Raw genomic sequence first — 11,765 nt, 5'->3', positions numbered from 1 at the left:
TACTTCCAGAAGTTCCTTTCTCATTACAGGGTGAGAATGTGACTTGTACTCAGCAAGTCTGTCGCTCCACCTTCTTCTGCAGAGAGCTTTTCCACCAGGTGGGGGCCACAGCTACCAGCACACAGAATACTCCACTCTGTTTCACACCTTCCTGTGTATTGTGTGCTCAGTGAAAGAAATGGTGGTTTATATCCTAAGTGAAACACTTAGGATAATGTGAAACACTATCTACCAATTACTTAGATTTTAAAAAATGACAAATAAATTTTGACAATTTATTTGCTTCAAAAGAAAATGTATTTTATCAGAAAAAAAATCTTGAATAAAAAAATCTCTGAAATTACTTTTCAATTTCACTTTTGAAATATGGCTTTTCTCTAACAAGATTTTGGGATGAGATGGTGAAATTTATTGACTGGTTTTGAATAAAAAATACTAGATATCCTGGCAGCTGTCTTAATAAAAAGAAATATAAATAGCACCTTATCATGACTTCTGAGGGGTTTTAACACTTAAAATAAGAGAAACAGCCATCAGAAAGTTGCTCTGACAGGCTGTGGGTACAGCTCCGTGGAGCCCGGCCTGGCACACTGGTTTGAATCCCAGCACCTCCCCCCCCCAAAAAAAAAAGCTCTTACTTTAGATTTTTAGCCTTAATGTTCTTTAATGAGACCATAGTTAATGGCCTTAAAAACAACAAAAAATTATACCTGGCTTTATCTATTAGTAAACAAATAAGGTCCCTAGTTTACTCTGAAAAATATTTATTATATTCATTGATAAATGTTCTAACTAATTTCACTTAAAAAAATGATCCTAGTATTTTCTAATGGCACAAGCTTACTAGAAAATTACTCCTAAAAGGTGGTAATGTAAATCATCAATGATTAACTGCTTTTTTTTTTTTAAAAAAAGGGTATCTGTATCTTTTACATTTAATAACCTGAAAATGAGTCTATAAAAATATCTTTTAAAAGTACAGTAACACTGCTGAGTTCTGTTAGGTCCCTTCTATTTGTTTTTTCTTAGAAAGAATGTACAACTCTTTTTGCAATTTTTGCTAACAAAAGAGGAAAATAAAGAGTGTTCCCTTTCAATTTAGTAGCAACACAAACACCTTCCTCACCTCTCTCTGCTTAGAGAGAGCAAAAGGAATCAGTGGAACAAAAGCCCTGACCTCAGGCAGTCAGCGCGCAGGCAAGAGCGTCCCTGCGTATGTCTGCCCACTGCTCAGTGCCCTGGGGACAGTGCCACAGGGCTAGCCCCCAACTCCCATAAAGTGCACCAAAGCCCTCTTTTCTTCTACCACAGTCTCCTGGCACAAAGCCTGTGGCAGAAGGCTGCTGCTCTGCTCCGTGGGGGCACCTCTCACACTTGCCTGTCCTACCTTCAGGGACTATGCCTTGTCTGTCTCCATGTCACACTAGTGTCCTTTCTACTACGTGCCATTCAATTTACCACTTCATCTCTGACCTTTTCACTTGCCTTCTTTGCAGCTAGATCAAGTATATTCTGTGCATCTCTATTCTGGTAGATCAAAAAGGATCTCAATTAAGATCCCCAACAAATAAGCCCCCATGGGAACTGAATGTTTCCTTTTAGAGACCTGAATTATTAATGTCTTTGAAAAAAAGAGATTAAATTCATAGAGTATAAATAATGTCAGTTCAAAACATTAACAGTCGAGGACTTCATTGGTGAGGCAGGGGGCTTCGTGCCAGGTGAACATGCCACTCTCAGTCCTTGAAGGCTAATGAGGAGAGATTCTTGTTTCTATAAGAGGTATTGAGTATATAGCTCATGCCTTTTTAGACCAACTGTAGCAACAGAGTTAGGATAATATACGTAGGAACCAATTTTCCTGCATTCAGAAACATGTCTCCACTACGCCCTTGGAGGGCGACTTTTTAAACGTCAGTCAGAGATCTGCTTCATCCTTCAGTTTCATAGATGTGATTATTTAAAACATCAGAAATTTTTAAAACAAAACTGACAAAGCTTCGCAATTTAAAAAGCAACAGCTTACTGTGTGTACTATCAGGTTGAATCTATGTTGTCCTGATGTTTCAGAACAGTTTCAAAAGACAAAAATACAGTTGCCACTGATTTATCAAAAACATCTAGCTGGTCTTTGTTGTCAGCTACAAAATTACAGTGTTTTATAAAATAAACATTGAATTCTGAGCTGCATTTTTTTTTTAGAAATCTAAGTTGCAATATAAAAAAAAGTTTTATTTAATAAATGCTCATTTTAGTCTGAAATTGGTCTCTTTCACAGGTCTCTAGTATAAGCACTGTGGCTGATGCTGCTGCCACCCTCCTGCTGGGAGGGCCAGGTTGTACAGATACTATGCAGCAGAGGACCAAGGAGACACTCCAATAGAACTGTGTGTCCCTCTTTCAGAGGCTGTCAGAGCCAGCATGGATTCAAAACTAGGCTGCATTCCATAGAGCAGGATTTCGCTACCCATACAACAATGTTGTAAAATTCATTGAGTAGGTTTAAAGCACTTGGTACTACTGTAATACACTCAGCTTTAGAGACATAAATCAGGTCAAATTTTGTGCACATTTCCTGGACCAAGCTGCCCATCTGAATTCACTGGCTGTGATCAGCTTTCTATGGTTTATAATCAATTTATGTATAAATTTCAACTAATACACATAAAGCTTAGCCATGGGGCAGCAGAGAATGAAGAGAAGTAATTCTGCATAACCAATTCTATAGGCACAATTCTGCATCATCTGTCTCAGAAATGCAGGCTTGCAGAAAATAAAGATAGAACATTTATTCATGTTTAACTTAAGTCACTGTCAATAAAAACCAGGCATTGATGAAACTGGCCACATGGACAGGAAGGAAAAGGAGTCACAGAGGCAGAAAGCCGTGCACTGTCGCTTTCTCCAAGAGGCCTAGGAAATGTCAGGTTGCGCTGCACCCCAGTGACAAAATGGTAGCCATTACAGCCAGGTTAGAAAGGGCTCACTTTTGTTCAGAGCCGACTCTACGTCATTGAAGAGGGGGATCAGATCTTCAGACTCCAGCGTTCCTAGGTCAACGTTGGTTCCCGGAAGACAGTCAAGGAAATCAGGGAAGCGGGTCTGTTGCGGGTTGATGTTCATAGGTGTCTGACCTGTGGTTTCTCCTGTAACAGAATGAAAGGAAGCCATGGTAAGTTCTTCTTGCAAGGTCTTGAGAGAGGGACAGTTTAAATGTTAACACAACTGTTACCTTCACACTTTCAGACAGTACATTAATGAATTTCACTTGTAAGAGGTACAGAGGTGCTGGGGTCATCTGAAATGGGTAGCCGTGGCCCAGAATGGAAATGTAAGAGCCTGGGATCTATGCCTTCCTGTGACAGAGGCATGAAGGGTTGTTTCAAGAAACAGAGGCCCTGCCTGGGATGAATATCTTATCACACAGCTGCACTCCATGGTCTGACTGTGAGCTGCTTTCTACTCTCGCCATCCTTGCTGATGTTTGGGGACAGTGGTCTGAGGTTTCTTTTACTCGTGCTGTGTTAGAAGACAGTCTTCATGAGGGTGTTGGGCACCATGTACACAGGGGATCTGCAGGTCCTCCGCCCCACACACCCCACGACAAGCCACCTCCTCAGAGCACAGAGTAATCTCTTTTATTTTGCTTAAACCACAATTTCCTAAACCCAATAAATTATCTAATCCTATTTTGGCAGAATGTATCTCTGAATAAAACCAGAATACTTTAGAGCACCATTGAGAAAACGCCAGAACATTGAGTAGCTGGAACAGGACAGGAAGAATCTGTCCTTCACCTGTAAGACCACTGGAGGAAGTCCTCAGAGACCTGTCACCAGACTGATTCTTTTAGCTGTGTGACCTTAGACATATTTGCTTGTCTAAATAAAATGCAAAATGAATCAAATGCAAAATAGTGTCTGGCACACACCAAGGGTGTCCACATAAAAACAGAAAATGTTTGTGGATCGTGCTAGGAGAAAGAAAAATCTAGGCATTCAACTATTGAACAACTAGTTGATTCAAACAGCCCCAAATTTTCTGAAGGGATAAACTACCTCAAAGATTGAGAAGGGCTGCGGCTGCAGGTCAGCAGCAGAGCACTTGGCCAGCATGTGTGAGGCACTGAGTTTGATCCTTAGCATCATATAAAAATAAGTAAATAAAATAAAGGCATGATATCAATTTGTAACTACCAAAAAAAAAAAAAACTGACTTGAGAGGCACTGATAACTGAGGCCAGCTTCCACCAGAACAACATTGGAAGGGAAGAAACTCGCTATGCTAGTTTTTGGTTTATACATGCAGCCGCCTTCCTAAAAAGCATGCATACAGGTTGCATCATATTGATAAAAGTACAGAAATTTTATTTTATCCATATGTGTTTCCCAAGGAAGACTTACTGATTGGTGAGGGAAGCAAACTTTTGGTGACAGTAAAGCACATGGCTTTTCTAAAAGTCACAAAATATCCATGACTCTTGCCTGATATTTTATAGGATTTTTTGAAGATCAGTAATTTGAAAAATTAAATTATATGCAACAACATGACCTCAATAGAGTGCTTCAGATACTGAAAAACAACCTTAAAAATAGAAAAGAAAGTCCAAAATAACTTTCTTCTACCATTACAGATTAACAGATGAAAAGGAGGTTTTAAAATTGATCTATCCCAAAAAGCTATTCAATCTTAAGGGCTAGATATCTTTTTTATCTTCATTTCCAGTGAGAATCATTGTTCCAACTTTCTAATACTTAAAACATATATTTTAGTCAAAAGAAATCCCTGATTTAAGGACTCACTCCGATCCTTACTTCCCAGGATTGATGGGAAGCACAGGGAGTCAGGTGGAGCTTCTCCTCGGGGTTGACCATCTTCAACTGTCTGTCTGGAACAACTTGGAAATCTCCTAGTGATACTAGGGTCTTTGTAGTTTTGTCCACTTAAAAGGTGGATGACAGGGGCTGGGGTTGTGCTCAGTGACAGAGCGCTTACCTCGCACATGTGAGGCACTGGGTTCCATCCTCAGTACCACATAAAAAAAAAATAAACAAAATAAAGACATTGTGTTCATGTATAACTAATATATATATATATATATATATATATATATAAAATTTTTTTTTAAGTAGATGTGATAAAAACCAGACAATTCTTGCAAGGGTGTGATTATTGTAGAAAGTTCTAGAAGGATGGATGCGTGCCCAGCTTTTGCTCATGCTGGTCCCTGTGCTCTGTCCTCACACCAAGCCCAGCTGTTGTTTGGTGTGCATGGTGAAGAGGGAATGCTCAGCTGGCCCATTCCCATCTGGCCTGTGGTCAACGTGTGCTCAGCAGGATTAACGGATGTCTTTTAGCCACACTTGAGGTCTGCCTTCCCTGGTTCTCCTCAGCTGCTTGCTATGTGGCAGCATGTCTCCCCTTGAGAGGGTTAATGCCCACTTCCTTTAAGACTTCACAGAGGTGGCCCTAAACTTAAGTCCCTTTCACAGCTTCTTAGATAGAGGGGCAGATTTTTGTGCTAGGATTCGACCCGTGATATAAAGTGAGCACATTGCTCCCACTTCATGGGTGAGAATCTGAGGCCCACAGAGGTTAGGTGCCCACAGTAGCTACCAGAAAGTAGAGAAGCAAGGCTTCAACCCAGGTTGCCTGTCTGCAAAGACCATTTTCTTTTCAAGACACCATTTAATTCCACCTTATGGTTCATAACACTCCCCATCTTCTGACTTGAGGTCACAATTTTTAAAACGTGGAAAAGAATCCTTTCTTTCTTTTCTTTTCTTTATTTTTTTTAAGATCTCCAGAGGCTTTTTCCTTATCTAACTTTTGATTTTTGCCCTTACTGGCTTCCTTGTGTTTAAAAGATGAAAGTAAACAGCTATTATATAAGAAGGAGCCCCTTAATCAGGCCGATCCAAGGGAGCAAAATAAACCTAACACCAAAAAGGAAAGAAGGATAAAAGGGGAAGGGGAGAGAGAAAACAGCAGCAATGAATTGAAGAACAGTAAGATGATAGTTCAAACTATTCTGTTCAGCTCCTCAGGAGACCACTGTGCAGCCGTCGGACAGCAAGGCCGCAGGACCACCCAGCCCAGGAGTTGCTCCCTGCCGCACCCCAGGACCTGGCTGGTCTGACTCTCAGGCCCCCCGACAACAGGGACCAGGGCACAAAGGAGTCACTTAGGAGCAGGCACTCTAGACAAACGCTTGGGGAAGCAATTTTCAATTTTTGTCACAGAACGATTAATTTTCTATCATCCATGACAATGGAGGAGAAACTTGCCTGGGTAACTCCAAAGAGTGGACACTTCAGCTGTCATTTGGTTCTGGTTCTAGAATATTTTCTGGGAGTTATGAGTTTCATAATTAAGTCTAGATTAAGCAAATAAGACTAAATTCAGATTTTGCATTGGAGGGCTCCCTCCTAGAGAATGGGAGAAGTACTGTATTTCACAGCATTGACATATATTCTCCAGTATTTTGTGCATCCTAATGTTGCATAAAAAATAATTTAGTAATAACTTATTTTTAAGTAACACCGGCACAATAAAAAAAAAAGCTTCACAAAATGGTTGCGCCCCGCTTTTTTGCAAAACAAACATACAAGAAGCATAAATTCTGCAATGATTATGTAGTGAAATGGGGTAGGAGGCATTCTCAAAGCCTGCCGAGCCCTGGCCTGAGGATGCACAGGCTGAGGCCAGGGAGAAGTTTTCTGGTGTTCTTTTTAATTGCAAGGGCGGGCATCATCACCATCACGGAACGCCGAGTCGACAGCGTAACATGCTCTGAGTGACTGACCTCTCTACATGCCTACTTCCAGTTGCTCCCCAAATGCAGGGAATAACATGGAAACATATGTGATTGGCGGAACTGTTAACTAGGAACATTTTCCAGGACAAAAAGTGGCCTGTGCATTATACTTTAAAACTATGGACAGTAGGAGCAACGGCAGAAGAGTGGCAAAGCAGACAGGTCTCTGAGTACAACCGTGAGCAAGGGGCTATAAGGAGCAGAGATGAGCTTTTAAAAAACAGTAATTAAAATCCTGTGCCCATGTATGAAACTGTTTGGGAAGCTCTGGGAAAGAGGCTGGAGTTCATTAATAGTGAATTGATTAATTAATAGTGCCTGTGGGTTGCGCAGCTTTTCAGGAGTCATTTTATGTTGTCATTGAGATTTCGTGTTTCTGGTTGGATTTTAGAGTTAAGGTGACAAAGGGACAAATTGAAAGTGAAAACACATTGCAAGCATTGACAGGCTGTGCCCCACCTGTGTCCATCTCGTCCACGTTGCTGAGAAAGTCCTCAGGGGTGGTGGGGACACTGTAGCACCCTAACCCCAGGCCACTGTCGGTGCTCTGCTCCCTTGAGTGGTAGGGCCCCCTGTGAGTAAAAGAGGGAGAGACAACATTGACCCACTCAATGCAGTGCACAGTCGCATCACAACCCCAGAAACAGTGTGGCTCTGTCATTGGCTCAACTTTCCAGGTAGTGAAGGGAGAAGATAGCACCTCCCTTCACTCTGAAATATACATTCTGATGTTAATGTAATCAAATTATAAGCAAGCAAAACTGGCCATTCATGATGAATGGCCCTTGATTTTCTTTCCATCTTCAAATAACCATTTGGATACTGTTCTACAAACAGAGTATGATACCATTTATGTGGGATTTAAAAAAAAAACAGAAAACAAAATTCAACACTGCTATGGATATACACACTAACAAAAGATATATACATGATGGGCATATGCCAGTTCCTGAATAGTGGCTACATGAGGAAGAGAAGAGGGAAAGAAACAAGAGTTCAGTATTGGAGGGATGGCTTCACATGGTAAGTGTAATACTTTATTTATAAAAAAACCTAAGACTGGGGCTGGGGATGTGGCTCAAGTGGTAGCGCGCTCGCCTGGCATGCGTGCGGCCCAGGTTCGATCCTCAGCACCACATACAAACAAAGATGTTGTGTCCGCCGAGAACTAAAAAAAAGTAAATATTAAAAAAAAATTCTCTCTCTCTCTCTTTAAAAAAAAAATAAGACTGGACGGAAATATGGCAAATCTAGGTGGTGGGTAAATTAGTAACTTCCATGTTATTCTTTACACTTTTCTGTACTTTAAAATCAACAACGTAAAACACCCATACCTTCATTATTTCAGTTCATGTTTGTTTTCTTACCTGTCTTTACTTGTATTCTTTTGCCAGAAGCACCCGCGAGGGCACTAGGACATGGGGGAACAAAGAGTGGCCCCCATGTGCTTAAAAGGCCACAGGTGATGCTGACATCTGCACATGCGGACACACTGCCCAAAAGCATCTTTTTATTCTGCTCCTTCGTTTTGTTTGTTTTTTGAAGAAACATCATCTACTTTAATTAATTTCTTAATTATAAAATAATTTTAAACACACACAGAAGATGCAAAGTGATTATAGAGATTACAGTCCGTGCTCCCTTCACCCAACAACTTCTACGACGGCATCCCACACAGCCACAGTGCAGTATAGAAGCCTGGGAACAGATGATGTGAAATCCTACTAACTAACCTACAGCCTTATTTACATTTCACCATCAAAATATCATCTTTAATTATTTTGTTCTCAACTTGCCACATGACATGCTTTTATCCCCCAGGTGGCCACCGAAAGCCACAGGATTCTTCCCGGTATAAACACTAGACAACACCATCCTGTTTAAATGACAAATGCATTCCTGATTCAAACTGTGCACTAGGGGCTGACTATATAATTTTTAAAAGGCAGATGACTTCCTTGGCTTTTCTTTTTTCTACCAGTTCCTCCTACTTCCTATTCTCACCCCAAACCTCAAGCTCCTTATCTTTTCCCAGTATAAACCAAACCCCCTTTTAGTCTAGACTTCATAATAAATAGAGCAAAATTAAATGTTCCCCAAATGTTAACTTACCCATTGAGAAAAGGATCTGAGCTGTTATTAGTGATGGATCTCATATCTGGGGTCATGGCAGGAGGGTTTGCAGCAGCCTGGACTGCGGCCATTGTCTCGGCTTCCATGGGGAGCTGTCTGCAGAGGGCAGCTTCCTGCAGAGGTACAAGGATTAGAGCAGAGTGTACTTGTGGGAGAAGCACTCGCCAAATACAATGCACTTATATTAATTCCCAGTGAGTCTAAATCATCAGGAAGTCATGAGTGACATAAATCACCTTCCTACATTCACAGAGTTGAGGAGAAGTTCGGCTAACATTGGCCTCTGGACACTGACTTCTCCATGTACCACCCACAGGACTGTTTAAACACCATCACATCCAGGCTTCTCAGGCACTTTCTCAGAGACAGGCTATTGCAGTCCCGATCTCAGAACAAACCTAAGCCAATCAATGCAATCGGATGACTCAGGACGAGTAGGTACATTCTAGTCCCTATTGCTTACAGGCCAGCGAACCTGTATTACAGAATTCAGGATTTACACTAAATTACATCTGACAGTTTATGTCAATAATAAAGAAAACAGCTAAAAAAAAAAAAAACATTTTTCTACTGCATTGTATTGTTGATGTGACTAACATGGCTGAGGTTGGAGACCACGCAGAGCCAAACAGAACCCCATCAACAATTAGGTATCTGGGGGCACATGGGTTTTACCAGCAAGATCATGCTGCTAGAATTATTTTTTTAAGCCAGCACTGCTTTGCCAAGTAGAGTCAATACAAACAACTATGAATTTATTGACTACAATCTCTCTAGGTAGTACCTCCTGGAGTTTGTCTGCTCTGACAAACATGAGCAGGAATTAAATTGCTTTCCAATGCACTGCTACTTCTGGAGAAGAAGGATTCTGTACAGTGTGCTGCTTGGAAACCAAGGACAGGCTCCTCCCCAGGCCACCATCTCCCACTCCAGGCTTAGGTCACTGAACCTCCCAGACCCCAAGCCATGGCTGCAGTGGCAAGCAGACTCAGGCCGTCTGAGTTGCACATCTCATTAGCCCTCCCCAGACCTAACATGCCATGACTTCAGAGAGGAACTGTGGTCTAGACAAGTCCCAGTGAAGTCATCGGAAATAAAAACTTTCGGTTACTAGAGTTCATTCTGTTGTTCGTGGGAGTCCTGGTAGCGTGACGGCTGCACACTGTGAGGCCTGCTGGGTAACTTAGCCTGACATCAACACCCTGACCAGAAAGGGCCCCCAGGTCACTGCTGTTGGCCTGGATGGCAAGTCCTCAGAATGCTTCACTCCCATACCTCATTCAGTGATCCATAACAAGCACATAAGAAATAAAGCTATTTTTAAAAGATGATTTTTAATCCATCATGTAAATCTTGGAAGAAAGTTTTGAATAAATCTAGAAAAGCCAAACTATTTTCTGATGGTTACTTTTACACAGTAGGCAGCATGCCTTAGAAACGTTCCCCCAACAAAGTCTTCCCCAAAATCTTGTATAGGATGGCGGCGAGGCTGCACCAGGTGCCAAGAGCCCGTGCCACCAGCCCACTCCTGCAGCTCACATGCCTTGGCCCTAGTGCAAAAACATCTGGCCACTGACACAATTTCTAGTTCCTTATAAACTACAAATGCAAGAATCTTGTGGCTGATAACCTTCATTATATATATTAAAAAAGACTTTAACTAGAAGTTTCTATTCTTCAACCATAAATGAATAAATTTGGGGGTTTACCTCCAGACAAATACCCTTTTAAACATAAAAGTTGATGGGGTGACAGTATTTCCTTATATTTCACAGAATTTTATCACCATGTCTGAAAATTTCATAAAAAAATTCAGGTTCAATTTATAAAATCCAGAAGGATCTGAGTTCAAATAAGAAGAATAATTTCTGAAACCTCAGCTACTTTAGATAAAAAAGAGAAGAAGACTGTATATGAATGGTCATCTGTAATGACATATAATATAGAAATAAAATTCAAGTTATAAGAACAAATCTCAGAAACAAGATATAAAACATGTAGTTCTGAACTTCACTTTCATTTAGATTATTCCTGGAACACTTCAAATACAGAGAATGTAAAATAATGATATATTGTTGCTAAACATATAAATAAAATTCAAAGGGACTATGTTGCAGCCAAAGCTGCGAGGAAGACGTCTCACTGTGCCAGTTCATGTCAGCCGCTGTTTTGAGTTCGGAAGAACTGAAGTTCTGCTCCCCAGCATTGACGGTGCTGCTATCTGCTGCGGAGACTTGACAAGTCACCCTAAGAGGAAGTGCTACCTGCTGACCACAGGGGTTCACAGTCTCACCCTCCATACAGATGATTGACACACGGGAGAATACACAAGGATGTTGCATGGAACTAAGAAAAGTGACTTTGAGAAACAGGCCAGTCTAAGCTACAAGGCCATTGCTCACAACACAGCACCTTCTCTGAGACTCTTCCAAAATCATCTTCAGGTCACAAGGCACTATGCACTATGCACAGCAACCCCACCCCCACCCCTGCTTCAGATCCTACCTGGATGGGGACCGTAGCCCCCAGCCCTGCCCGAACCCCTCCTAGTCCCTCACAGCTCCCCCTGGCTCCACGCAGTCTCCTGGTCTCTGCTGTTCCTCCACTCCACACCATCTGTCCCTCTGGTTGGAGCCCACTCCTCAGATTTCCCCAAGGCTCATTATCTCACTCGCTGCTCATCTACAAACATCACCCCCTCAGAGATGCTCCTCCCTAACCCTGCCTCTGTTAATTCATCTCTTCCCCTGTATTTATTCTCTTCTCTCCACTTAGGCATTGGCTCTCTTTCCTGCTGGAATGTGAGCTCGTGCCA

General features: G+C 41.6%; 1 protein-coding gene across 1 annotated transcript; it reads right to left on the bottom strand.

The window, feature by feature from the left end:
* Nucleotides 1-206: 206 nt before the first annotated feature.
* LOC308652842 (WW domain-containing transcription regulator protein 1-like) lies at nt 207-9,779 on the bottom strand. The gene is made up of 4 exons (XM_081300911.1): nt 9,735-9,779; nt 8,930-9,063; nt 7,277-7,389; nt 207-3,146 (listed from the first exon to the last, which is right to left on the bottom strand). The coding sequence occupies exons 1-4, from the start codon at nt 9,762-9,764 to the stop codon at nt 2,962-2,964; spliced, it is 462 nt and encodes a 153-aa protein (XP_081157037.1). The 5' UTR covers nt 9,765-9,779; the 3' UTR covers nt 207-2,961.
* Between the last annotated feature and the right edge of the window lie 1,986 nt (nt 9,780-11,765).

This window comes from Spermophilus citellus (genome assembly GCF_964194105.1).
Source record: "Spermophilus citellus genome assembly, chromosome: 7".
In the NCBI taxonomy this organism is placed as follows: domain Eukaryota; kingdom Metazoa; phylum Chordata; class Mammalia; order Rodentia; family Sciuridae; genus Spermophilus; species Spermophilus citellus.
Note: the sequence above shows the minus strand (reverse complement) of the source record. Positions and strands in the feature narration are given on the sequence as shown.

Bases quoted from the DNA above. Each gene is read 5' to 3' on its own strand.
- LOC308652842 (XM_081300911.1), bottom strand. From the start codon at position 9,764: ATGTTTGTCAGAGCAGACAAACTCCAGGAG. The intron at 9,064-9,734 runs GTACTACCTAGA...GTACCTCTGCAG, and splicing joins GAGCAGACAAACTCCAGGAG to GAAGCTGCCCTCTGCAGACA. The intron at 3,147-7,276 runs GTGGGGCACAGC...ATTCTGTTACAG, and splicing joins CGTGGACGAGATGGACACAG to GAGAAACCACAGGTCAGACA.